This window comes from Melanostigma gelatinosum, assembly GCF_949748355.1.
Source record: "Melanostigma gelatinosum genome assembly, chromosome: 20".
NCBI classification, from domain to species: domain Eukaryota; kingdom Metazoa; phylum Chordata; class Actinopteri; order Perciformes; family Zoarcidae; genus Melanostigma; species Melanostigma gelatinosum.
In genome coordinates this window covers 18,230,410-18,257,550 of record NC_136653.1, presented here as the reverse complement: position 1 = coordinate 18,257,550, position 27,141 = coordinate 18,230,410, and the positions used below count along the sequence as shown (strand labels likewise).

The following is a 27,141-nucleotide window of genomic DNA, read 5'->3' as shown; positions in this document are numbered from 1 at the left end:
GGCGAGAAAGCACAGAGACTCTGGTGAAGAAGCAGGTCAATAATGTGCATTAATGGTATCGGTAGTATGAAATGGTAATGTGAGTAATAATAAAAGTGATATTAGCAGTTAAAAGTGATATTAACAATGAAGTAGATAGACACATGTTTTTTGCTTTGTAATTCGGTTGTGTCAGAGGACTGGTATGGTTGCGTTGAGTCAAGGGAATCAATCAAGAGTCAAATGTCAAGATCCAATGAATGAAATACAAAAACAGCTTTCTACAGCTTTTTATTAGAACATTCAAAATGAAAATTTCTTTACATAATCCATCACTGACAAAATGTAACGAACAGTTTCAAAAAATGTGAGATGCATAGATGCAGAAGTAAAGCTGAGCATTGAGAAGTCATTACACATTCGAGTGGTTTGAGGGGGTGGACACTGGAAAGCGATAGGCCAAAGCAACAGGTCTAAAGCGGCTAAAGAGACGAACACATCGCTGGAATACCCTCGGCTCTCTGCTCCTACAGCTGGAAGGTGTGTGTGGCTGTACGTGCACGTACTCGCTCATTGGGTCCATAGATTTCTCTCGTGTCCCATATCTGGTCCAGGTAGGACTTACTGCGTGAGGCGGTCAATGGCTAAGCTACAAGAATGCTTGGGACTGTGTATTCATGTCCATCTGCATGCACGTGTTTGTTAGCATGTTTATTTCTTGCGGTAGTCGTCTGCATAGGCTCTGTGATCTTCCTGCTCAGGGTACTGGTCTTCGTACCGCCTCAGTATGTCCTGGAGGCTGGTCATACCCTGTGGCTGGTAGGACATGTGAGGCTCCTCCTGCCCGCTCTGGTAGGGCTCCGCCTCGTACTGCTCTTGTTCCTGCTGCTCCGGCTGCTGCTCGCTCTCTGCTGCCCCCTGGCTGTGGTCCTCCTCGGCGTGATGCTCAGGCTGGGCCTCGGGCTGAGACTCGAAGCGGCGCAGGCGGCAGTCGCGGTCATACTCGGGGTCGCAGTGTGGGTTGGAAGGCTCCAGGACTCCGTTGCGGGTGCCGTCGGCATTCAGGTGGGGCTCGTAGGCCTCGGCGGGGTAGGGCATGCGGCGGTGAAGTCCGGCGCGAGGCTCGGTGGGCTTCACGGGGTAGCATTCGCGATCGTAGCCGATGAAGCAGTCATAGCCCTCCTTGGTTTTACCTGGGGGGCCCAGAGGGTGGCGCTCCTCCTGGGCAGGCTCCTCATGATTGGGAAAAGGGAACTGCTGCCTGGCGGAGGGATGGCCGCGGCGATGCATAGCAGCCGCCGCCTCACGGGTTGCGAAGAAAGGATCGTTGGGGTTGGTCTCCGGAGCAGCCTCCATGCGTGGAGAAGCTTCCACGCGTGCATATGGGTTGTCACCTTGAGCTTGGGCCATGAATTTGCGCAGCATGCCGTATGGGTCATTAGCTGGAGGAGAAGCTGGGGCACTAGCCTGGCGGTACATAGCATAGGGATCATTGACTCTGTTAGCGTTAGCATAAGCATCCCTGAACATAGCATAGGGGTCGTTCTGCGCAACAGGAGCGGCACGAATGGCAGCAGCCTCATCTCCTTCCTCATTTTGATATGCCTCAGGGGGAGTGGCGAATCTGGTGGCGGTAAGAGGGTTGCAGCCTTCTTCATAAAGAGGGTTGCAGGATCCAGGGCCAGCGGCGGCAGGAGGGTTGGGGGCACGAGGCGCCTGGAGAAACGCATCACAGTAGAAACAGAAGTCGTTATAATCAAAGCACAGATGCAAATGAAAACACACACGGAAAGCAGCCGATGAGACGACAATAAACTAAAGCATACCACAAGGGAGGCAGCGTGGGCGCAGCGGGGGTCCCGGTGATCGCAGTTGGGGTACTGCTGGTAGAGACCAGATGGGGCTTTCTGCGCCGGTTTGGGTTTGCAGTTGGGGTATTTGCTGGCGTCACAGCCAAGGTGGGCGTAGGAAGGCAGGGGTCCGGCAGAGGGGGAATACCCGTAGGCCGCTTTCAAGTGGTACTGCAGGCACTCCACATCATCAGAGGCGCAGATACGCAGCAGCTCAGACTTCTGCTCCTAAACCATGAACGACACAGGGAGAGATGGTTGAATGATGTTATTGAGGCATCTTGTGGTTTAAGGCCACTGTATGCAGATATTTTACCATTGAACTTATTTTGATAAGAATAGTTTGGGATTTTGTCAAAACTTTAAGGCAAGTGCGGTGAAAATGATTGCACGATTTTTTTCAGCCATTCGTTCTCAGCATTCCCATATTGGAAAACACGGTCACTGCGTCTCCTTAAACTACCACAGGGGGCACTAAAGTCCAAAATGTTCAAATCCTACACACTTTAACATGCAAATCTTTGCCACAGGTGCAACTCTCTGCAACAGCCTGAGGTTAAGTAAATTGCTGAACCTCAATCTACTAATCTATTAAAATACCTTAAATGTACATGGTCATATTAAGAGTAGTCTTGAGGAACACTGTGATATTTGTGGTCCGATTGTGATGAATTGTATTTCTCTGTTCCAGATGCATCATATCCTTCTAACCATGAGACTGGATTATCCAGTACGTTGGAGTATAAACACTTTGTGGAAGCATACCTTGGAAAGGAAGGATGCTGCGGATGGAGCGTGGTAGTGATACCCTGACTGTGGGTCCTTCGCTGGAGCAGCGGAGCGGGCGTACTGAGGGGCTGGGGCGACAGCCGGGAGCACCAGAGGCTGGTAGGGGCTCTTTCCCTGGACCAAAGCAGCGTACAGGCAGTATGCCTCCTTGGTGGGGTCACAGGTTTTCACAGGTGCAGGTTTGGGGGCCTCTGGCTTAGGTTTGGGCCTGCTGGTGTAGTAAGCCACGCAGTTGGGGTCATCAGAATCGGAGCAGGACTTGTAGACATCCCCCAAGTGGCGCAAGTAGGCCTTGTAGGAGCGACGCCCCTCAGCACGGTTCTTGTTCTGGAGGTAGGCCAGGTAGATGCGGTCCATCTCCTGAACCTGAGAGGGGAGGATGAGTTTATTGGTGAGCTGTTTCAGGCGATGCATGGGCACGGTTTGGAAACGATACTTGTGAAGTGATACCCTAAATTGTATTTAGTGTCAAATAATCTTAAAAGATGGTACAGCAGCTGTAGTCTTCTTAAATCCATGCTAATTACAGAGATGAGTGATAGATCTCTGTGGGTTTATCACATTACACATTATCTGACTCATTGTTAATATGCAAATATTGTTCAGAGCAACACTTATGATTGGAATCCATTGTAACATCTATGAAAGGGGAACTTTAACAGCCTCCTTTTATTCGACAACATAGAATCCTTTGGTATTAAACAGATAGACTTAAGGTGGAAAGTCTTTTTTCTTTCGCAGGTGTCTGTGTCTGTGTGTGTGTGTACTTACTGCCTCCTGGTTGCCGTTGTCAGTGAAGTACTTGTACCAGCCCCAGAAGTCTGAGTTCTGTTTATACCAGCTGATGTTCCTGCGGTTTCTGATCAGCTTCCTGTGAAGCGCTGCATCAGCCGCACTCTCCTGGATGCCGTCTCCCGCTGAGGGGAGGAAAGAGAAGTGAAGGCGCTGCTGAGAGGCTTCTTGTGCTCACATCAAGTTCAAGGACTTTCTCCTGACTTTTAAAGTTCATAACAACTTATTCAAGACATCAAACTTGATATATTTGGGGGTTAGACATCATATTAAGCCCTCAATTCGTTTTACTTGTCAAGAATATTGGTTTCACCCCTGGCTAAGTCACTCTGCAGAAACAAACACGTACGTGTGTAAGCACATGCTGAGGTAAAGAAAACACATATTTACCATCCCCTTCCGCCTTTTTCACAATTGGTCCAGCAGACAAGAATGCTACAAAAAACAGAGAAAAATCAAAAACAGATGTAAATTCCAGAAGTTGCTGAAGTCGAGATTAAGTTTTGAAAATTGCTTACTCTTTCTATTCTGACCTTTTTTTAAATTGTGTCTGTAATTCATCAGCGATAATGTCTGACATTACACCTCAAACACTTAGAGGCAGGTAGCGTTCATTAAATAGGGTAATGGGCTGTGCCTGAAACGCTGGTCGACTGCAGCCCTTTGTACATTTTATAGGTGAGCCTGTAACATCGCAGCCCACGGTGCGCTTTCAAAGAGCTGTGCGCACACATGTGTGTGTGCGGCTGAGAGACCAGCAGAGTCAGCTCTGCTCCAGGTTTCTTTCATCTCCACAGGGAAAAGGTGTTAATGCCTTACAGGAGGAGGAGGAAGAGGAGGGAAAGGAGGAAGACCAAGAGGGGAACAGATGACTGGTTTAAAAGATCCAGAGGGGATAATTCAGGGTCATGTGACGCGTGTCGGAAATAGAAAAAACATCAATCTCCTGCTTCAAAAAAAGAGTTCTGATGACCTTTGACGGGATTAATAGGAGGAGGAGGAGGAGGAGGAGGAGGAGGAGGAGGAGGAGGAGGAGGAGGAGGAGGAGGAGGAGGAGGAGGAGGAGGAGGAGGAGGAGGAGGAGGAGGAGGAGGAGGAGGTTTGGTTTTTACGAGCCTGTAAAAAACTGGCTGGCACATCTGGAAACATCTGGAGGTTTAAGAGGGCCGAGCAGGAGGTGATGCTGACAGGTACTCGTTGTTTACATGAAAGAGACCGATCCTACCGTTGCTCCCTTTTTCCCCTTTTAACCAGTGCGATTTAAAAAACCATTTCCAAAGGACGCACGGGACCCGCCCCTTCGTAAATATGCCAGTCATGTAGAGAGCAAACTGGAAACAGGTGGTGAAGGAGAAACCTGTCTTCATGTTGAAACATTATAATGATCTATGAGCACCACGGGCTGTGTTAGAGAGCCACATGATGATGTACATGAAGAACAGTTGCGTGCACGGTGACGGGCACAGACCCTGCAGTCTAACGAACCCCTCAGCCTTGAGTTAGATTGTGAAGCTGCATCGCAAGTCAAATTGATTTATGAAGAGTTTTAAATAATCAAGGTAACAAAGCAAACAGAGGCACAAAATACAGAAATAAAATGTGAATATCAAGCAAATTATTTTGTGGAAAATCTATCCGCTAAAACCAGCGATGCAAAGTAAAGTACGCAAGTTTAATTTTGACTTCAGTATTTATTAAATGTATTTCAATTTTAAATTTCATACTACTCCAATTTGAACACTTTTTCCAGCACCGGCTAAGATACGAAACGTATGATGAGCTTGTAAAACCCTCTTTTTGATGAGTTTCTCTTTCATGGGAATGTTGTTTTTAACATTTAGCTTTAAGTCTGTTATCTGTGTGTTTATGTGGTGAAGCTTTTAAGCAGCCATCATGGCCTCCTTGTAAAAATAAGTTTCAAAATGGAGCTCATTTTCTGCATTGAGTACTTTCAAACTTTTACTTTATCAACATTTTCAACTCTCTCACTGGAGTATGTTTGCAGTCTGCTGTACTCACCAGGCAGCAGAATCACAGCCAGCAGCGTTGTGACGAACACGCCGGAGAAACTGCTTCTCCTCCTTCCAGCCATGACTTGACCTCGTCCTCTCCTGCCAAAGACACCGACAGTCAAAACGATGCTCTGCTGCACCAAAACCTGCCCCTCATCACGTCTTGTGCCTTGAACTCTTAGCACACAACAGATTTTAGGTCAGGTGTAGTAAAATGATGTGTTATCCACTAGTTACGCTATTTTAAACAATTCCCTAAACAGCTGCATCTTCAGACGCAGATCCTCTCAGATTCAGAGCCCAAAGAGATGTTTGTTACCTTCAAGAGAGCAGAGGCTCGTACAAACCTTCTAAATCACTGTTGCAAGGTGGTCAGTTTTACAACCCCAGACCAGTGCTAGTTCTTACCTGATTCTGAGTTGAGTCTCTTACCTCTGATTATCTTATCTTCTGTCTGCGGATGCAGATGTGGACTCAAATGAAGCCGACAGACCAGGTGACTCAGTCCACCTGGGCTCAAACACTAAGTGTGTATGTGTAGAGGTTCCTGGTGCACCCGGTCCCTCCGGCCTTTCTGACAGACTGCCCCGACGAAGAAATCTGGCAAGGTTTTAAACCAAGTCCGTTCATTAACACTCGTGCAGAAAAAAAACCCAAGCAGGGACCACCTGAGGGGGTCACAGGACACCTCAACAAGATGCGTGATTGGTTAGACCGGTCAGAAGGTCTCAGCCAATTGGAGGCACCGTAATTAAAGACCGGAAGAGAGGGAAGGTGGGAGGGCCCGAAGCAGAGATGGAGACGTGGAGGGAAGCGGTATGAGAAGTGGTCTCATGTGGCATTTCTCAATTGAACACGATTGATTATTAATTCACGTTTAAGGTTAGAAATCAAACACGGTGTGTTTTTGATGCAACAATCTCTCCGAAGTGAGAAAACCTAAAAGACAGAAGAAACACAACATCAGGAAATAATGAAGGGGAGCTGAGGTGCCACATAAGCACTTCTCAGAGGGCCAAACCACAGCTTCTGTCTAAACCTGAACACACACACACACACACACACATGCAGGACAGCTGGTCTACACATGAGGAATTTGATAATCTACAGTTTCCTCCTCAGTTTAACTGTGTTCAGGCATGCCAGCCTTGTAACACACACACACACACACACACACACACACACACACACACACACACACACACGGAGATTTGGGTCTCTGGGCTGTGATGTGTAATATCAGCACATCTGACAGCATTGGCCTGTAACTCCGTTATAACACTCTGTAGTCTTATGAGGTTTGTGTCCAGGCCGGCTTCTGAAGACATTCTATCAGGTTTGAGGCAAAATTGCAATCTGCTCTTTCTCACCAAAAGTCATTAAACCCAAAATAAATCATGTTTGAAGGGGATGCAATAGGTTTATAAACGCTGTCTTAAAGTTCAAAGAGATACATCTTTCTATTATTTTTGGATGTACTGAGTTTGGGAAAGTGGTCACCCTGTGAACGTTGGCTCTTACGCAAGACACAGACGCTAAACTTCTTTATTTTCCGATTTTATGAGATACACTGTTGAAGTCAAAGTACTTTGAAAAAGCAGCTCCAATATTACACACAGTTTGTGCTCGGCCCCACAGTTGCAATTTAAGGGAAATCATAGAAATGCCCTAAAAGAAGTTTTAAACACTCAAAACTATCAAACATTTTGGTTCAAAACGTGTTAAATTCTGGTCGGTGCCAACAAGCCCCGCCTACTTCAAACCAGAGCCAGGAGCAGAGGAGAAAAACTAAAACTACAGGAATCTTGCATGTGAAATGATCAAATTGCCGTAATTTTGGCAGAAATATTTTGCGTTCGTGGAGGAATCTGTTGCTCACAGAAAGAAAATGGATTCAAAAAATGTCTTTTCAGGCCCTTTAAGTTCGGAGTACCGCAGCATGCAGTGTGCTTCCAATTGTGTGGCAGCAGTCAGGGGAAGGCCGTGCTCTGGTTTAACGCCACAATAACCCAGAGCACCAAGTCGGGTCCATAAAACAAATGCTTTTCCTAGTTTGGTGTGGAAGAACTGGGACGCTCCAGAGTAATGTGCACGTCTCAGGAACGAGATGTTCAACAATGGCGCATTGGTGTAACGTTGGGGCGTCCACATACTTTTGGCCATGAACTGTAAGCACCTAAACGGAACCTCGCTCTCTGCCCGGGGGTCAATTCTGCAATGTACATGCGTGGTGTGAATACATTAATGTGAAGTTCTCCATCTCCTTATCTTCAGGCCGACACATGCAGCAGGTTTACGTGGGCCTGCGTCGCCTCAGGGAAAGTCCAAACTCAATTCATTCAAATGTAATTTGAAGTCCACACATGAACACTTTATTTGCTCTGCGTTTTCTTTTGTAGCATTTCCACATTTTCCCGTGCCACGGCTGAACATTTAGCGGCCGTGTTAACGCCGTATCTCGTTTGTAATTAAGTTTGCTAACAGGTGTTTCACCGAGCCCACAAACCTGCAATCCAGACGGGAGCAGATTCGAACACGACGACGACAAAACCATACTCATAATTTACTCCAACGCTGGAATGTGAGGGATTCACAGACACCTGGTTCACCAAGACAAAAAAAAGATCTTTATTTCTTTACGGTGGTGAGTGACATGTAGGAGGAGGGGGCTGTACACATAAGAGAGAACTTAAGAATAAGCCCATTTTCATGATTTATTTTCTTCTTCACACGTTCACAGGAACACGCAGGAGGTCAGTTGCTGGCGTCACTGCAGGTCATCGTCATCGAACAGATCCTCGAAGTCTGCAGGCCGTAAAAAGCAAGAACACCGGATGGAGAGAAAAGGGTTAGAATGAGTCCAGCTGTTTCCCCTCAACGCCTACACGTTCAGCTAATTATGCAATACATCATGTCTTCTTAAATCACAGCCTCCAAGTCTGAATATGAACGCTTCTCGTGTGATGTTTGAGAAACACTTTTGTGAGTTTGTGGTTGCTGTAAATTATATTCTGACCTTTCGAGTCAAGTCAACGTTATTCATGAAGTCCAGTAAAACAAATCACCTGGCTGGCGGGGCTTTGAGCTGTCTGCAGCGAGGATCTTTCAGCGTTATCTAAAAAGCTGCACGTGTGTGTGTATATGTGTATATATATATATATATATATATATATATATATATATATATATATATATATATATATATATATATATATATATAGCCGTTTGTAGGCTGCGTAGCAACATCTTAAATATCTATACATTTACCAGAATGTCCATCGGCTGAAAGTGATTTTGTTGGAGAAACTCTTTCTTTCATGTCTGAGTGGTTCCCAGGAACAGGACATTCCTGTTTTAGCCTAATAATGGACAGGCAGCGAGTCAAACAGCTGCCCCTCGGCTACCCATAACCCCTTGCAACTATTAACACAAGTCACTGCAGCAGCAGGGACGGGGAGTCTTCTTCTAGATCAAAGATAAAAGAACCAAATTAAAAGGTCTTAAATAATCACCCTCGTTGTATAAAAAGTCTTTTCCTGTTTTCTAATCCTGGCTCACCTCTTGTTGAATGTTAAATGAGTATTTCGATATAACTAATCGGTTGTTTTGATCTCGACTGAGGTTTCTTTCGTCGATTAGTAATTTTTCATGCCGAATGACTTCTTTCCCAGAAACGTATGAGCACATCTCTGATAAACAAAGTTTAAAGTGGTGTCGATTAAATCAACTACTCGATTAGTCGACAAAATAGTGTTCGTCGAAGATGTTTGTGAAAAGGCAAACGAGGAGCCATTAAGTTGCATCATTTTGAACACTGTGTCCTTATGTTGTGTTCAGCTGTGTGTCTATCTTCAGATGAAACACGGCTTTGAGTGCACATGTTAAACAGCATGAAGGGTTCTTTATAGGACTCAATTCCCTGTTAGTGCCACGAGCTTAGAATTCACTGTGTGTGTGTGTGTGTGTGTGTGTGTGTGTGTGTGTGTGTGTGTTTTTAAAGCAGCTGACTGGCGAGGTGTCCCGCTGAGTCTCAGTCTGACAGTAACTATAAAACTCACTTTACCCTCCTCCTCTAAGCTTCCCTCTTTCTTTTCTTTCCTCCTTTTTAACAATCAGCTCTTTTCTCTCTGGGTCATGTGCCGCTGAGCCCAAATAGTTTTGCCTGAAGCCGACGCAGGAAGACAGAAAGCAGATTAGTGTTTAAGTGCATCTGCTTGTGTGTGTTTAGGACTGTGAAACGGGTGTTTACGGGGTCTTTGAGAAGACAATGAGGTTAAGACAAGAAACTGGTCAACATGCTGAAACTAAAACTCCCGTTCATGCAGTTCTTCAATAATCTGGTTTCTCTTCTTCACCATTTTATGTCCGTCCTGAAAAGTGTATTGAAGTTAATGTTCCATTGGGAACTTTCCTGGTGATAAGATGCTTTTAAAGGTTTCTTTATTAGCCAGAGCTGATGTGTGGTGAACAGGTTTCTGTTAATCCCTTGATAATTAAAAGGCAACAGAGTTCCTCCTTTACATGATGTTACAGATGTCACATAACTACCAAAAGTCAGGAATGTTGAGTTAAGTTAAATGCACGTAAACACAGCAAATTCACGTCTAAAATCGTGAGTGTCTGCTGACAAATATGGGCAATAAAGCAACGGGACAGAAACAAAACATAATGGTTCACTCGCTTTAGTTACCAACACTTGTAACGGTGCACTAGAGGGGCTTTACTTCTTCAACACATATGAGACTCAAAGGAGTATTTTGCTGCTTCTTTTCTTGCATCACGTCATGTAGCTTTGATTGTTTGAGTTTCAGTCTATTCCTGAATAAAAGTGCAAAATAAAAGAAGATTTGTGTTCAACTCTGCAAGCTTCCTCCTCATTGAATGGCATCCTGCTGACATGCTACTGCTATACTAAAGAACAGGTGACTTAAGAGGAACATATTTGATGATTTAGGTAAAAAAGGAGAGAAAAGTGTGGCTGACCGTTAAAGAAGTCAGAGTGCACTGCTTTCTCATTGGCTGCCAGGTCCATCAGCAGGCCGCTGCTGCCTCCTGCCTGTTAACACACAGCAGTACAACCAGTGTTAAAGCATTAGCACATCTCACACACATTGTTTAAATGTAAACGGGGATACAGACGCTGCTGGGGGACAGACTATGACGTCATGTCTGGTGGTGGGACATTATAGAGAGGGGGATACGTTTAGTGGCAGGTTGAATGTGTGTCTCACTATAACCTTTGCTGGGAAAGTAGTAACTTCCCCACATTCACCTAATAACACACACGAGGGTAGAGCAAACACTGTGCATTCCCCAAAGAAGAGGAAGAAGAAGAAACTGCGCATTATGGAAGTAGTTAAAGCTACATATGCTGGCAGATCCAGCCTGGTAGGACAAGTAACATTTATTACTCGTTGTGTGCAAATCGCGCTATTTAAAAGCAATGCATTATCATCACGAGTATTATTATTTACCAGAAAGGCTGAAAATCAACTGTCTCTAAAAGCATTACATTTTTAGAGCATTACAGCGCTAACGTTAGTAAGCTAGCTAGCATTAGCCCGATTATGTCGCTGTTTTTCAGTCCAAATCTATAAACGCACCTCGTCCAGATCCACGTACGGTCCGGCTCCTTCGGGGAACATCTCGTCCACTGCGGGCTTCATCGTGTTCTAGTGTCAGTTCAGCTTCAAAGATGTGTGTGGCTTTGAGTCTGTCGGCTAGCTGTGGCTAGCTGTGGCTAGCTGGGGTAAACAAAACAAACGTGTGCAGCACCCAATTGTGCTCGGCCGAGTCTAACTAGCTTGTTTCAATCGTTCCGCTCTTATTTTGCAGTTACAAAACACAGAGGAGCAGTCTGTCCACGTAACTGTTAACCAAATTAATATTAACCATTACAATATTTTACAATATTAAATCCTCACGTTAGTTAAATTTCTTCTATTTGATTACAAGAGATTCATGTTGGTGAGCCATTATTTCTGGATCAGAAAATTTGAAATAAAAATGCATTCACAATTTTGATTTAATCGAGGGTAATGCGATATTACCGAATTGTACTAACAAAGTAGTAATATAATGCATTGCATTGAAAGGGGCGTGGCTTATATATTAGGCTATATCGCTGAACAACGTGAAAAGTGATTTAACATTTATTTGATCGTGAATTACTTGAATTAGGATTACTTGATCATAAGTTCCGAAAAATATATATAAGAGGAAAGAAGACAACTAATTAAATTAAAGAAAAGAGGAATTGATTGAGAAGAATTTGAATAAAAAACAAAAAATCATTAAATATTTGGAAATTGTTTTATTTATTTGTGGCGCATTACATTAAGATAACACACAATCACCTACAAAAGGGCTACATACTATGACTATACAGTGATATACTTCATCACAAAGTATTCACCCCATTATGTTATGACTCCATATTAATTTCCTGATTTCCTCGTCATCTTTCCCATCTCAGAAATGCATTCCTTTTTTATTCATGCAGGGTGTCACATTAGCTCTTTCCCCGCCTCTTCCTCCTCCTGGATCCAGCCCCATTTCAGTGTTCGTGTCCTGCGTTGGTCTCATATCCCAGCGTGTCTCCGAGGTGCTGGTGGGCGAAGAAGGTCCGGGCCATCTCGTTGATGTGGTTGTAGGCGCCGATGGATCTGAAGTATTCAATGTAGTTCCAGAAGTCAGAGGTGGAGTAGGGCCAGTAAGGAACAGCTGCTGGTTCTTCATCAGGCCCTAAAGATCAGGGAAAGACAGGAGACAACTTAAAGCATAACTCCTCTCTCATGTACTGTCATACTCCATATTCTGCTGGTCAGGTTCCGTTAGTTCAGTCAGTGTATTTGAAAAATGTCCAGAATGCCTTTACACAACGCTCAGAGAGAGGGTGTGAACGTGTAGCTCATATATGTGAAAGAGATGAAGAGCAAGTTTATCCACTGAAGAAAAGGAGAACTACCTCCACTCAACATGTGTACTGTACTCAAGTACAAAGACATGGTACTTTACTTCAGTAGTTCCATTTTATACTCTGTAATACTAAAATCTACTCCCCTACATTTTGGAAGGCAACATTTAGATTATTAATACAAAATATAAATCAACTAATAAAATATGTATTATTATGGATTAAGCTGCCCAGCAGTATCTTAAATACTGATAATGAGCTCCATCTTTTACAACTGTATACTGTACTTTTGTACTTTTTAATACGTTGTGTGTGTCTGAGATTAAAGCAACCAAAATAAAGTAAATTAAACTTGCCCATTGGAGCATTGGACTATTGCAGTGTGCATTCACTTCAGCTTGAAGTCTTTGTGTGAATGTCATCAGTGCCAAGAGATGGAAAACTATAATATCTGGCATTTTGTGTTTGTTGCAAAATATGAAGACATCTAAAAGGAGATGTGTTATATGTATATATATATTTTACCTTCTTCTGGGATGACTCTGGCCTCTGTGAGGAGAGGGAGAGAGAGAGAGAGAATATTAACATTCCCAAGCATTCCAAGGCTTCCCATGCACAAAGACGGGATTCAAGTGCAGAAAACTGCACTGAGCGTTCAAATATTATTGCTGACGATTTCGCACACACACAAACACACACACACCCGCACAGTCTGAAGCAGAAAGAATTCACCATTACACAGAGTCCTCTTTGTACACATGCAGTCACCAAAAACAGATCGTACAGATGCAGCACTTTCACATCTGGGAGAATTAAACATGATTTATACACAGCTGTGCACATTTATACATGCATGTATCAAATTGGGTTTTATTACTTCACATCTACATGTTTTTACATTAAAACAAACTTAACTTCAGTTACAACGAGCATTCAAGTGAATATTAATTAATTCGTAATTTACAGATTAAATAACTCACCAGTGAGTTGAGAAGCGCAGAGGAGAACACTGAGACAGACCAACAGCTTCATCTTCCCCCTGAATGAACAGAAATGCATGTGATGCTCTCTGTTTTAATCCACCGGTCAGTCTATAACAACATGCAGTATAATAATTCCTATTGCCTCAAAAAAACCTTTTTTAGTGAGAGTAAAATGACATTGAGATGTTTTACCTGTAAATGATTTGTGAAGCCGTGCAAAGAGGTGCTGCTGTTCAGCTGCTGGTTGACTGTGGTCTGTTGTGTGGGGAGCTTTAGGAAGAGCCAGTGGATCACACACACACACACACACACACACACACACACACACACACACACACACACACACACACACACACACACACACACACACAGCAAAGCCTTTTCCATTTTTCTCGAGGTCCACATATTGCCCTCTCAATAATGTTATATGTTTTAGCACCTAATTAAGAATTAATTCATTAATGCACATTTGTCATATCAGAATTACAAGGCTTGACTTTAGAAAAGAAACATCTCTTCCTCTACTTATAGGATATTCCACTGATTTGTTTTCTTCCTACAGTTACTGTGGAACTTTTGGACATTACATTACTGCCATCTCCTCCTTGTTGTACTCGATACATAAATAAAGATTGACCAAATGATCTGCTTCATGAATAGAGCTTTAATGGTCAAAGAGTACAAGATTTGCACCATCACCACGAATATGCTTTGTTTCATTGCTACACTATCTATTATGTAACATTAGGCAACATGTCCTAACATCACAATTCAATATTCCACTTGTAAATTTCTTGAGCATTGGTGTTTATTAATAAGTTTACAAAAATACCATTCCCTCAGTCATTAAAGCACAGAGCAGTTACGACAGAATTTAAAATAAAACACACGTTAAATGTTTTAATATCTGTAAACCAAGCAGATTTAACTTGTTTTTGTTCGGCATATGAGGAATAGTTACAACATGAGGCCTGGGTGATGTACTGGGAATCAAAGCAAACCATACTGAGATACTGTTGATCCAGTATGGAGCCCTGCCCCGGGCTGTGACTAGTTACTGGAGAATCCTTTATCCTGGCAGCCCATCTGATCGGTGGGCTTCATCCTACACAGGTCGATCCCTTCCTTGGTCAGCAGCTCTTTGGCGTATTTCACGGTCTCCGGAGGAGGGAAGCGTGATCGGCTGAGGATCCAGGCGAAGTCCACGTGAAAAATGTTGAGCACGTTGGTGCAGGAGTACACGATGGACAAGCTGCTGTAGTCTGTGCTCACAACCAAGTAAGGGCTGTAGGGCGAAACTGGGAGCAAAAGTCACAGAGGCAAGAGAGAGTGAGGTGTTTGTAAAGCAGAGTTTATAAAACAGTTTGTTAAATAAACTAATGCAACCCAATTAACTACATGTACTATGAAACAGAGGCGTCTGAGCAAGATTCAAAACAAAATGAACGGGAAGAGAACGACAGAGACAGGATTACTCGCTCATAGTCGAGATCTGAAACATTGACGAACTTGATCCAAACCCTGTTGAGCGAGAAGAAAAAACACAAAACTCAACTGGAAATATTTGATTTAGTTTGTACATGCGAATACAGAACTAACGGTACGATGATTTTTTTTAGGTGCAAGACACATAAATAAATTAAAGTATCATCTGCATATTGATGATACAGAACAGCGTATACCCAAGACTAAGTGTCTATAGCCGTGCTAGCAGCCCTGTGAGGAGGAGCTCAATGCTAACAATGTCCCCTAAACGTCACAGTGATGTCATGCTCAAGTTGGCTGAAAAAGGACATCGACTGACAACTAGAAAGAACAAGAAGAGGAGGAAGACAACAGCAAAGACGACAGAAACAACATGTGAAGAGGATGAGGATGAAGAAGAGTGCTCACAATACGAGAAGCTGACTCCAAGTCTGGCAGGTTCTCTCGGGTCCTGAACCACTGCAGTCCCTTCGGCTACACTCACCTTTTCTTTACTGAGAGAGAGAGAGAGAGAGAGAGAGAGAGAGAGAGAGAGGGAGGTAATTGACAATAGTTGAATCCAATCCCAGCAATCAGAAAGACAGAATAAATAGTCTGTCATCTCCCAGCATACAGGTTTGTCGACAGTACATTCAGTCCTTTCCTCTGTTTAATTATGAGCATATACTCCACCCTAAGGTGTGCCACCACAAGGCCTTCAGTCATCTGCTCAATGTCCACACATAACTAATAATTCATATTTTAAATAATTATTACTCATTGCATATTTATACGGTGATCCAACCGACACGTGAGTGTCAAAGCGTTGCTGTGTGCCATTCTCTCTGGTGGAACAAGAGGACCCCATGAAGTCAAATTATTTTGAGTTCATCTTTGTTGTTTTACTTTATTTAAATTTAAATAAATCTTCTCATCTAACTCTCTGTAAGACGGTGGATGAGCGTATTCCTCAGAGTCTGATGGAAGAGATGTAGCCAACTAGACTAGTGGGTTTGTTTCCAAGGTAGAACCTCGAACACCGAACTTCAAATCAAATCCAAAGTCAATCATCAAAATCCCTCAATACTCACTAGAACTGTGAGTTCAGGACCTGAATGGTTCCATCTTCCCTCAGGGCATAGTTGGCCTCGATGCACTTTCCTTTCTCGAAGGAAGCGGGCAGCTTCTCGATCTCGTACCACCTGCCCAGATACTGTTCACAGAGATGTTTCATCAGTTCTGTACAGTTCAGTGCATCCCACGTGTATGAATGGCTGTTTTTAAGGTGTGTTTACCTGCGGGAGGTTGAAGTTGGGCTGCACCTTGGGAGTAGGACACGGACCCCAATGAACGGTCTGTGCCGACACCAGAGGGAGCAGCAGCAGCACGAGGTAGACTGCAGACATTTCAATCTGTAAAGTTGTTCAATAAATGTGATGGAGTAGAAAGGAGAATATTACCACCTGAAAATACAAATACTCGTGGAAAGTACAATTCAAATTGTACTTAAGTACAGCACCTTAGTAAAGACTAATCGGGCACGAGGCTTCGACAAGGAACAATAATGTGTACAATAAAAAAGACGATGTGTCCGGTTCTGCTGCATTGAGTTTGATCCTTTTGTTTAAAAAAAGTATCCATTGTGAGTCTGATAATATATTGGAAGTGTAATACTACATCTTGTAAGAAATAAAGCATCTATACTTGTACAACAAATGTCACAAAATCAAACAATCCTACGTTTTTCTTTGTGTAGCTCTTATCTCAGAAATAGTGGATTCTACTGAAGTAGTGAAATAAAACTAGATAAATATTGACAGTGGAATTAAAGGGCCATCCTTGTTGAACACACTCATTTACAAGGTTATAATTGTACAACAGAGTTGCACAACTAAATTTAGACTGTAGTCCCAATTTGCTACAAGAACACATTTTATAATGTCATTTAGGAAACCAAGTCGAAAACAAGTTTTTGTCAATGGCAGGAAAACAGTTGCTTTAAAAAAGAGCCATGTTGGAAAACAACTCTGTCTTGTTCAGTCTACATTTGAATACAGTTCAGCCATAAAACGTTCTTACCTCCGGTGTGCGAGGGTTCGAGAGGTCAGTGGAGGTCTGGGGGAATCTGCAAGCGTTCATGAAACATATCAGTGATCTCTGCAGACAGACACAGACTGGGAGTGTGTTCACGTTACATCACTCCCACAGCACGGCTCATCAGCTCAATTGTCATCACGCGCACATTCCCATGTTGTGGAGACGCACACGCACTGAGACGGGTTCCATGTTTGATTCGTTCGACTCCCCAGTTTTATTTTCAAGCACACTCTCATTCACTGCTTCATTATTATGAGGATTCATTAGGAAGACATAGTATCTATGCCGGAAAAAGTCATAGATCGTCTTTCATTTTTATGACACTATTATCACATAATTACAAAAAATAACTGCGCGGACTTCTTCTTTTATCCTGTTTTTCCACCTAAACTTTAATATCAAACCTTTATTTTTGTACCTGAGCCACAGTCTGTATCTCAACATTCACCACCTCGCAGCCCGAGTCTCTTATCTTTATCATAGTAACTCCGGTGGTGACACTTTGGGGAAGTGTGCCTTCTCTGCCTTCCACCTCAGGAACTGTCGTCCTAATTTATTCAGCGGTTGTTTTAAAAAATATATAGAATTCAGGAGCTCTGCTTCTTTTACAACAGCTGCACCGCCTCCTCCCTTTACCTCACGGTAAATGTATTCCTTTGTAGAGAGGAATGCACATTTCTACGCACAATGAGGCCAAACACACACACACAAACTTAATAAAGATTATTTATTTCCAGTGTTTGTTGAGGGAGGGCATTGCACCCTTGTTTTGCTGTACACAGGCGAGATGTTCACTGTTCAGGAAACGGTCTCATGCAGTTTTAAAGATACCTTCGTGTTGTTTCTCCCAGGTTTTAAGCGCCCATGCATTTTACTGCATTTGAAAATAAAAAGGGGAGGGGGGGGGGGGTAAAACTCTAATGAAACACAGACACCGACATACATGTGAATGCTTTGATGTGAGTTTAACTAAAAACAGGAAAGACCCCACAACAAAAACCATGTCTGGAATGCCTGCGAGATTATTCTCTGCTGAAAGTGTTTCATCTCGTCCACTGCTGGTAAGAACAGCTTAAAAAAGGGGAAAAAAGAGGCACTTCTTCTTCTTGAGATAAAAACAATGTGCACAAACGTACTTTTTGGACTATAACTGGACATAACCACTGTACCAATCATCACATACTTTAGAAACAGCATTTCATTGCTGTTTTTCTTCAGTCTTTATTTGATAAAACTACAATAGTCCTCCAGTCCAAGCTAATATCTGGCTGTTATGACTGTACTGTGAAAAAACAAACTTCCCACAGCACTCAGCTCAGAAAGCAGCCCTCAGTTACATCCATATACTTCAAGTACAGGCAAAAAACATACATATTGTTTTGAAAAGGACAATATTGTCACAAGCAACTATTGTTAGTCCGAGAGAGTAATACATTCTTCATACCGCTGATAATAGGAAGAACTGAATCATGATTCCTTTAAAAAAGAAACGCTTCCTCCTGCATTCAGTAATAAGTTGACCGTCCTTTTTCATTAGTGCTGTTTAACAATCCACAAAGTCCACTTCTGTCCCGTCCACTCACATTCTTGCATTCGTCGGGTTCCATCCTGCAGGAGGAAGTCAGAGTTCTGTCCACGTCTGTTCCAGTCAGTGGAATCGCACACACAAACATCTCTTCAGCATTATTCCAGTCAATCACATCAGCCTATACATATTATGTACATTAGATACATAAAGTATACTTTGTAGAAAAAATATTGTGCAGTAACCTTAGCTAAAATACCCACATTCGTACATTTACGCATTCATTCAGGTTTTTTTTGTGTTTCTTTGAATCCTCACAAACACGAGTTTCACAGATACTGGTAGAACCGCGAGCGGACGACCTGTGCTCCGGACAGTTTGTGTGGGTGAGCGTCCGCCCCGAGGCCGGCTTTGTTCTTGCCCTGCAGCCCGCTGCCGTTAACGTGCTCCCCTGCTAGCGGCTGTGCGCCCGGAGACGGTCTGTCGGGGGCTACGTCCTGAGCTTCTGGGTGAACCTCCTCTGAGACGGCTGCAGGTGCAACTTCAACGCTGGAATCGGAGCCTCTACACCGCTCTCTCGTGATCCAGTCCCGGATGGAGAAGTCCTGAGAGGAACATCTGGGCTTGAGGCGATCCAGAGCGGACAGGTCGGCGGTCTGATCCACGCCGCCTTGCTCCCTCCAGTCGTTGATGACCGCCAGCTCGGCGAAGTCCCTCTGCCCGCCCATGGTGTGCCTGCGGCGGATGTTCTTCTTCTTCCCGCGGGCGTCCGGGGCTCGGTTCTTCTGGGTGAACATATCGTCGGCAGATGAGCGTAACCTGAATTTGAGCCGCTCTGTGATCTTGAGGTGCCAGGCTGGTTCGGGACGCTCCGACTCGCTGCGGGAGGACGAGCTGAGGCTGCTCGTGGACCGCCCTTTCTTCATCACCTCCACGACCCGAGAGAGCCGCGTGGACGACTCCGATCTGCCCTCGCTGCGCTCCGTGCTCCCAGAAACACCCTCCACGGATGACTCGCTGTCCGTTTTCTGTCGCAGGGACCACCTTCTGGAGAGGGTGTCGCACTCGATCATCCTGTGCGACGGGAAAAGGCGTCGTGCTTCCATCCTCGGCGTGGTGCCGCTCTCGGCTGCTCCACCTCCTCGAAGTTCGGTCTTGTCCAGACTCTGGTCCGGGCAGGGTGTAGACTGGCTGCTGCCACCGCCCGGGGCGAACACCGGGAAGTCACTTTCACTGTCCGTCTCCATGGGTCGTCCCTCGCTGATCAGCTCACTGCGTTCGTCGTCCGCCTCCTCCCCACCCTGCAGCTCCGGACTGAGCACGCTGGACTCCGCTCCTGTCAAGAAGGTGATGGAAGAAGTGGTGGAGTAGTCCGAGGTGATGGAGCTCACCTCTGCACCGGCGGATGCCCCTGGACCCGCCGCCGGCCCGACACACGCTCCTGCAGGAAGATCAGGGGACGCTCCGCTCCACTTTTTCGGCCTCGACCTGGGCACAGACGCTCCAGAGCTCATGGTCCCGAGGTCTGAGGCGTTCTCATCAAGCTGGGATGGGGGGTCCGACAAGGAGGATTTCGCCTGAGCTTGGTAGACGGAGATATTTGGGGAGGGGGAAGGTGAGGGGTGTCTGGGTGGAGTCTTCTCCTTCAGGAATAAGGAGTTTCTGTGCTCCCTCTTGGCTTTGGGTGTGACCTCCACAGTTCTGCCGTTCTCCTTCCTCTCCTCTGCACGTACCGGTTGCTTGGCGCTGGGTTTTGCGTTGGGGCCGGGACGGGTCTCGCTCTGAGCCTCGGTCTGGAGGCCGTGGTGGTTCGGCTTCTGAACAGGGATTTCCTTCTTGAGGAACACAGCGTCCAGATCATCATCTGAGCTGCTGGGCTGCGGCTTCTCCTTTGACTTCTTTCTTTTGCGGCTGGCTGCAGCAAAGATGGAGGAGACTAGGAGCTCCCGATCCTTCCCTGAGCCCCAGGAACCCTGCAGAGAGGGACAGACGAGGAGGAGGAGGAAACCAAAATGAGTATTTCTGAAGGAGCACATCAAAGAGAACCAAACAACCCTTCCCCCCTGCCTGGACAACTTAAAACCTGTACTCCACCTGCTGCCGTGAAGCACCACAAACCAGAGAAGTAGACAGAGAGAGGAGCATTAACAGGGAGCACAGTATTGTTTCCATGCCGGCAGAAGCAGGAGAAGCAGTGGCACAGCATGAACTGAAGCGTCCCTGCATGAGCCTGAGCTCTGGCATGACTTGCCGAAAAGCTGGAGGAAGGCAGCCACATGACAGCAGTGCAGTGATGAAAAGCACCTGCTTTTGCTAATGTTCGGTTTTTTCTGTCTCACACGCACTCACCTTTGATTTAGCCGAGTCACTCGTCGGTGAATCTGTGGGTGAAGAGAGACGAGAGGGACACGTCAGATGTTTTTACAAAGCAGATGAACACATCGATGAGGTGCAACATGGGAACATGAATCAGGGAGGGAGAAAAAAGAAAAAAAAGGAATGAAGAGACCAATGTTGATGATGAAGGATCGCGTGGCGTGGAAACACACAACGCACGAGAGAAGTGGGCACATACATGAGCAGACAACAGGCCATGCTTCACAGCGAGACAGGAGCGCCGCGTTACACTCGGCTCCACAGCGACACGGCGTGGGAGCGTTCTTCCCCCAACACGCCCGAAACATGGAGTCCAAGCCAGGGGAGGAACATGTTCTGATCTTCCCTCACGTTCCTTAGTGGTACCGAGTGCAACTTCAGCAACAAACACGACAAGTACGTTGAAACAGCAGGCGAACAGTGAGGTTGATAATGTGCCGTGCAACACAAGGATGGAGAAGGATACGCAGACGTGAGCGAAACATCTGAGTGTTGCTTCAGAATGTTCAACGCGAGTGCAGATACCGAAACAATTATTTGTTCTTGTATCAAAAGAAGCCACAGTTCTCAAATGTTACATGTGGTCTAAACCAGAGGTTCCTCACTTTTTCTACTTTCACCCCGTCGTCATCGCTGCTCTGTGAAAACAAGATCTCTGAAGTGGAACATCCGCAGCTTTGTGAGAATATATTTTGCAGGTTTTTCAAAGGTTTATTTGGGTAGAATCTGCTCAACGTGGATCACCAAAATTCAGAGAAACATGGTGTTCATTGGATAAGACAAAGTCCATTTATTTAATACTTTTAGAGGCACAAAGATGTAAAACTATTTAACAATAAAAACTGTCTAAAAGTAAACATAACGTTGTGTCGACGAAAGTTATTTTTTCCTGGTTATTATCTCATATTTCTTTGATTCATGTTGGGAACCTCTGGTTTAATCACAAGCGAAAGTTCAAGAGAACTTTGCCGAAATAAAATCGTCTAAAACGAACAAAACTTTGAATGTAAGTCAGTAAGTACCTGATGAGCTACCTGACATACACGTGTGGACATTTAACCTCAGCTCTCTGTGCTCACTACAGACACATGTTGGATGATACTGATGAGGTTTGATACCCAACCTCAGATAGACTGCGATGCTTTTTACCTGAACTGACAAAGCAATGTGAGGTGACATGAGCTGACGGAGACGGCAGAAACCAAAAATAAAGAACAGAGAAGTGACAGGGGGGTCACAGAGGGGCTAGCTATATGAGAAGAGGGGACGCTACATGAGAGAGAGAGAGAGAGTCAGCGAGGACAACCTATAATCAGTCCTCGCCTGCTCTGTAATCGTCCTTCTCGCTAAAATTTGCTTCTGTTTTGTTTGTGTGACAGCCGAGCCCCCCTATACACCCCTTACAATGCAGATGATGGCACAATATGCAAGTGCACACTGACTGGAGACGTAGAAACCGTACCATGCTATCTCTCCCGTTGGCAAGCTTGCGAGACAGTGAGGAGAGACAGCGGAAAGCCTTTGAGACAGTAGCACCGGCCCGTGTTCGGTATACTCTGATCGACAACCCACAACACCGGACCCTGCACAGTACCGTGGAGCCGCTTCCCCCTTTCCGTCACGCTTCCGTTCTTTAATCCTTTTTTTTTTTGGTTTGTTTTTCCCTCTTTGGCTTTTTGGTGCACTTAAAAGAACTGCGGGTTCCTGCAGACTAGGCAGCTACACTGGGGGCAACAATCCTCCTTCTGCCTACAGTTCCAGCTGTCCATCACGGACATTATAGAGTCCATCAGTGTCATCATGGTGTGACAGACTCCTCCCACTTGGCCTGTGTCAAGATCAGTATGTGTGAATGCTGGGAAAGCCTTTAGGACACCCGACAGAGCCTCACTAGAGACAGAGGAATCACAGGTCGCCTTTCACTGTACAGACATCTATCTCTGACGCGAGGAACAACATGCCTTGTTAGTGCAACAGTGGGCGGGATAAAGGGAGGCAGGAAACACAGCCCAGGTGTGGAGTTCGTCTAAAACGAGGTATCAAAGGGCAGAGGCGGAAAAAAAGGAAAAGGACGTCTAAATTGATCAAATAACGAGAAGGGGGATAAATCTCTTAAAGCAAATGAAGAAGCGAGACAATTTATTGCATCCTTTTAACTTGTTGTGATGCAAGTAAACTCACGCAGGCGTTTGGCCTCATGGTTAGCCATAGACATGTCTATCTAGTGGCAACAGCCAGAGCAGCAGAGAAGGGGGAAGCTTGGCCTGGGGAAGAAGCAGCGTTATCATCAACATTCGTTACCGGCTCCACACAGCGGCCGCTCGGCAGAGGACGGGTAGAGAGAGACGAACCCACCAAAGAGTCGGCGTGTTACCTGATACTTCACCCTGCGATGTGTTGGTGCGGCCGATGTTGGTGAGCAGGTGGTCGATGTTGGGGATGGGCTGAGACTCCACGGCGCTCTGCTCACGAGTTATCGTCTGAGAGAAGCAAAGGAGCGGATTCAGGGGGACATTTGAAGCAGTGACTACATATGCACAATTTATTCATTTCACTTTGTCAATTTCAAATGTTTTGTGTATGTCCATGATATCAAATCCAAATAAACAACAATTTAATTCCAGGTCATAATGCAACAAAATAGGAGAAACGTCATGCAAGGCACTGTGTGTTATATTTACTTTAGGGACACATAAATCGTTTTAATCGAATTAAATTGGTTTTAGTCAACCCTGGGCAGAGACCAGATCATTTACTGTACTCACCACTGGATCTCCGTTTCCATCTTCAGTGAAAAACCAGTGATACTAGAGGAAACACAAACGGCATTACATTCTGCTCTGTTGTTTTACGTGACACCATAATATCTTGAGTGAGAAGTTTAAGATGCGATGCTCACGTTTTGAATGAGGGCCTCCACTATCCTGTACTGGTCGGGCATGTGAGTCACCATATGGGTCATGTTGTCCTCGGTGGTGCGCACCAGAGTGGGGCCGAACACGATGGCCAGGTTCCTTGGTTCCATCTAACAAACGAGAAACAAAAGATTTATTGTACATCTCTAACTTCTCTGATCAAAACCTGATTCGGCAAAACGTGCAAGTTACGCACCTTATTCTTCTCCGAGTTGTCGGCCACAGTTTTGAGATGAGCCGAGAGGAACTTGAGGGTCTCGTAATGATGATCGGGCAACTCGTGAAGCTGTAGACGGAGATGACGTTACACAGAGTTATGTTTCTTCTGTTCTATTCTACAATTTCTTTTTGCTTTTCATAAGAACTTCATCAGGTTTCAGCGCTCTGGTCCATTGTTTACAGGTTGTAAAAAAAGAAAACCCAAATGTTTTACAACCAAGTAAATATATCAACAAATAAATCAAAGTATATTGTACAAATAAGGGATGAAATGAATTGTCAAAGCAACTCACCAGCCTCTTGAGCACTTTGAGTCTCTCCACTGGGTCCTCCGTTCTGTTGGCGTCTATAAAATCTGCGTACTTATCTGCAGGCAGAAAGAAAAAAGAATCAGGGAAAGGCTGGAGGTGAAATACAGCCGGCGTGTTCTCATTTGTGGCCACTAGATGGCAGAACCAACCTTTGAAACTCACCGTTGGTGAACAACGGCTCTGGAAGTTTACGGAAGAAGGACTTGAGTAAACTGCTGATCACATTGAGGTCCCTCCATTTCTGTAAAACACGAGAACAGAATAGAAGTTATGCAACAAAACAAAAAGTGAATTCAACATGCGCGACGCTCGCATCCACCAACAAGGTGCTGTTGCTCTGACCGCTGCGCCCCTAAATCATAAATCAGTGACCCATCACGAGCAAGTATTCAGAACTGTTATGTGCGCACACATCTGGATAACACTGCAGCTTTAAAAGTATTTCAGTCCCAAACACATTAGGAGCGGCAATGTAGACAGTGAAACTCCAAGGAGGGTTTAATTAAAGCAACAGCGCTCGATAAAGTGCCACTCACATCGTCCTGGACATCGATGTCGTTCATGCCCTTGTTGTTGAGCTCCTCCTGCATGTTGGAGATGGCGGCGTTGTTTCCTGGGACTCTGTAGATGCCCGTGTAGTCCAACCCCCTCTCCTCCACCAGCTTACAACAGACCTCCACAATCAGAGGCACAAACTACAACGCAGAGAAACGCAGCAAAAGTTTAGCTCACTGGACCTGCAGTACATTATTACTGTGAGGAGAAAGGGTCAAGAGCAGATGAACTTATCAAAGGAAATCCTAAACAGGAACATCCACACAAACCCTGAAATGTTTAGTATGATGCAAAGTCCTTCACAGGGTTTTATTCCAGATGAAACCATCAGTACAGACCTTGTTGGTGAGTGCAGGAGGACAGTCGTCCAGCCTCACTCCAAACGTGACTCCAGGAGACGGCTTCCTCTCAAAGGGTTTCCTCATCAGCCCCGGGATGCCCTTCCTCCATGTCCCTTTGTCTTTGGGAGGGCTGGTGTCATCTGCAACGTACAATACGGTGAGTACAATGAACACATTTGTTGTTCTTGGTTTAAAATACAACAGACCTGGTTGCTCTCCTCTTGCAAAAGACATGAAATGCGAAGGAAAGAAGTGAATCACATGAAATGGGGGACGCTTCTCTTCCTACCTTTGTGCGCGTTCTTCTTCTCCTGCTCAGCTTTGGGTGCGAGCGGACTCGTTGCTTTGCTCTCTCCTTTTCCTCCCAGCAGCGTCTGCCTGATGCTCAGCGACTGGCGCGAGGTTTTGGGCGACGACTCCGCCTTGCTGCCCGTCGGGCTGCGTGAGACATGAACCCAAAATGAGCTTTCAGATCAGAAGAAAAGTTCTCCTGAAGAGCGGGGCCCGCCCCCCTCCCTCTCTTCGCCCCCTCCCTTTGCCCCTCACCTCATCAAGGTGTTGTATTCCTTGATCTTCCTGCTGATGAGGTCATGGCTGGTGAAGGCCGCGTTCTAAAAAGGAAGGAAGGAAAGAGGGACATTCACACCCATCACCGCTAACGGATCTTTATATAACCTGCTGCTCTCAGGTGACACAGGTCCCGTTGGCAGGTGAGTCAAAATATTAGTTCCAGCACAATGCTAATGCACAAATGAGGATGAGAGCTTGAACGCTTGGCGCTCACCTCCTCGTCCAGGTTGCCGTTCTCCTGTATGACTCTGATCCAGGCCAGCATGTCCTCCCGGTCCTCGGCCTGGAACAGGTACTCGCAGTCCGACGTGGTCAGCCGCAGCACGTTCTTGCGCTTGGTGTCGCTGTACGAGATGTCGATCAGACACGCCTTGATGCTGATCGGCAGGGGCTCGTCTACCGCTTGGCAGTTGGCGTGAGCCTGCCCTTCCTTTCTGTCTTTGTAGAGGCAAAGGTAGCGGCCTCTCAACACGGCGTACATCTGTTTCCACGGGCGCATACCTCCTCCGACACGCTGCGGAAAACAGGTCACGAGAAGGAGACGAGTTTTAACAGCAAAATGATTTAAATGTACAGTGAAACAACAGGTGAAACGGCATAAAATATTCACACAAATACTCTGGAAACAAGGGCAGCCCTGCTCCAGTTCTAAAGTCCCGTCATGCTTGAAGATGTGCTCCCTGTGTGTGAGTGATGTGATGCGATGGCTGGTGTACGTGGAGGCGGTCCACACCTTGCTCTTCTCCGTGTTCAGCTGCTTGAAATGAAGCAAACCCTCCTTGGTGGCGTCACAGAAGACGTCTGATGAAGAATCTCTCCTGGACCCCGAATCTTCGGATGACCTGTCCCCCCCCGCCTGTGATGGACAAGGAAATAACACAAAGAAATAAAAACATAGAGAGAGACGTTTAAGATGAAAATCTAGGATGGTACAGTAGTCAAATTTAAGGATATCAAAGGACGTAAATACAGAGAAATAAACTGAATTAATTATTAACCAGCAATGCTTGATGTTGCTTTTACACCTGCTATTGTTTACCATCATATATTCACCTTTCAAAGCGAGAAGTTTTATCTTTTGGGTGTGAGCTAACGAGCTGATAAAGCAGCAGGATGTGCCAGTCAGCCAAACACAGCTGGCAGCGTGATACAAAGAAATAGGGATTGAACTCACCTTCCTCAGATTCTTCAGACCAGGTATTAAAGTCCTCCTGAATGGAGAAGAAGAGGTCATCTTTGAGGTGATTTGATCGTTTTCCTCATCGGGATGGATATAATGGGTATTGTTTTTCCTCCTATCTATGATGAAGCTGCTGTGGGTGTAAGAACTCACCCTATGCCTTCTCCCCGGTAGTTATCCAGGCCTTCGTCATACGACTTGGACCGTTCTGTTTTACTACCGGAATCTGACTCAATGACTGTGAGACGGAGAGAATCTGTGAAGAGA

General features: G+C 45.2%; 5 protein-coding genes across 10 annotated transcripts in view; all 5 read right to left on the bottom strand.

Moving 5' to 3' along the window:
• Positions 1 to 254: 254 nt before the first annotated feature.
• and1 (actinodin1) lies at positions 255 to 5,993 on the bottom strand. 2 transcript variants are annotated; one of them, XM_079292210.1, is made up of 7 exons: positions 5,855 to 5,993; positions 5,430 to 5,521; positions 3,801 to 3,845; positions 3,390 to 3,535; positions 2,595 to 2,984; positions 1,806 to 2,057; positions 255 to 1,695 (listed from the first exon to the last, which is right to left on the bottom strand). In XM_079292210.1, exons 2-7 carry the CDS (start codon positions 5,500 to 5,502, stop codon positions 691 to 693), a joined length of 1,911 nt encoding a protein of 636 aa, XP_079148336.1. In that variant the 5' UTR covers positions 5,503 to 5,521; positions 5,855 to 5,993; the 3' UTR covers positions 255 to 690. The 2 variants fall into 2 exon arrangements, with proteins under 2 accessions (XP_079148336.1, XP_079148337.1); XM_079292211.1 differs by having other exon boundaries at positions 5,430 to 5,524; positions 5,860 to 5,993.
• Positions 5,994 to 8,026: 2,033 nt separating this feature from the next.
• On the bottom strand, positions 8,027 to 11,203 carry cops9 (COP9 signalosome subunit 9). The gene is made up of 3 exons (XM_079291573.1): positions 11,026 to 11,203; positions 10,406 to 10,478; positions 8,027 to 8,227 (listed from the first exon to the last, which is right to left on the bottom strand). Exons 1-3 carry the CDS (start codon positions 11,086 to 11,088, stop codon positions 8,190 to 8,192), a joined length of 174 nt encoding a protein of 57 aa, XP_079147699.1. The 5' UTR covers positions 11,089 to 11,203; the 3' UTR covers positions 8,027 to 8,189.
• A 550-nt stretch (positions 11,204 to 11,753) lies between these two features.
• otos (otospiralin) lies at positions 11,754 to 13,572 on the bottom strand. Its single transcript, XM_079291571.1, has 4 exons — positions 13,514 to 13,572; positions 13,319 to 13,377; positions 12,864 to 12,887; positions 11,754 to 12,166 (listed from the first exon to the last, which is right to left on the bottom strand). The coding sequence occupies exons 2-4, from the start codon at positions 13,368 to 13,370 to the stop codon at positions 11,979 to 11,981; spliced, it is 264 nt and encodes an 87-aa protein (XP_079147697.1). The 5' UTR covers positions 13,371 to 13,377; positions 13,514 to 13,572; the 3' UTR covers positions 11,754 to 11,978.
• A 799-nt stretch (positions 13,573 to 14,371) lies between these two features.
• On the bottom strand, positions 14,372 to 16,191 carry apodb (apolipoprotein Db; the record flags this gene model as incomplete). Its single annotated transcript, XM_079292385.1, has 4 exons — positions 14,372 to 14,619; positions 15,215 to 15,300; positions 15,877 to 15,998; positions 16,081 to 16,191. 4 exons carry the CDS (start codon positions 16,189 to 16,191, stop codon positions 14,372 to 14,374), a joined length of 567 nt encoding a protein of 188 aa, XP_079148511.1.
• A 1,430-nt stretch (positions 16,192 to 17,621) lies between these two features.
• The window catches only part of arhgap21a (Rho GTPase activating protein 21a), a 67,001-nt gene continuing 57,481 nt past the window's right edge, over positions 17,622 to 27,141 (bottom strand). For all 5 annotated transcript variants that reach the window (XM_079292561.1, XM_079292562.1, XM_079292558.1 and 2 more), the window contains 16 exons: positions 27,028 to 27,130; positions 26,869 to 26,905; positions 26,428 to 26,550; positions 25,909 to 26,208; positions 25,671 to 25,735; positions 25,414 to 25,562; positions 25,122 to 25,264; positions 24,765 to 24,923; positions 24,391 to 24,469; positions 24,211 to 24,284; positions 23,895 to 23,984; positions 23,683 to 23,808; positions 23,549 to 23,590; positions 23,158 to 23,263; positions 20,757 to 20,788; positions 17,622 to 20,380 (listed from right to left, as the gene is read on the bottom strand). In XM_079292561.1, coding sequence (XP_079148687.1) covers positions 18,737 to 20,380; positions 20,757 to 20,788; positions 23,158 to 23,263; positions 23,549 to 23,590; positions 23,683 to 23,808; positions 23,895 to 23,984; positions 24,211 to 24,284; positions 24,391 to 24,469; positions 24,765 to 24,923; positions 25,122 to 25,264; positions 25,414 to 25,562; positions 25,671 to 25,735; positions 25,909 to 26,208; positions 26,428 to 26,550; positions 26,869 to 26,905; positions 27,028 to 27,130 — 3,272 coding nt within the window. In that variant the 3' untranslated portion in view covers positions 17,622 to 18,736. The remainder of the gene's footprint in view (positions 20,381 to 20,756; positions 20,789 to 23,157; positions 23,264 to 23,548; positions 23,591 to 23,682; positions 23,809 to 23,894; positions 23,985 to 24,210; positions 24,285 to 24,390; positions 24,470 to 24,764; positions 24,924 to 25,121; positions 25,265 to 25,413; positions 25,563 to 25,670; positions 25,736 to 25,908; positions 26,209 to 26,427; positions 26,551 to 26,868; positions 26,906 to 27,027; positions 27,131 to 27,141) is intronic.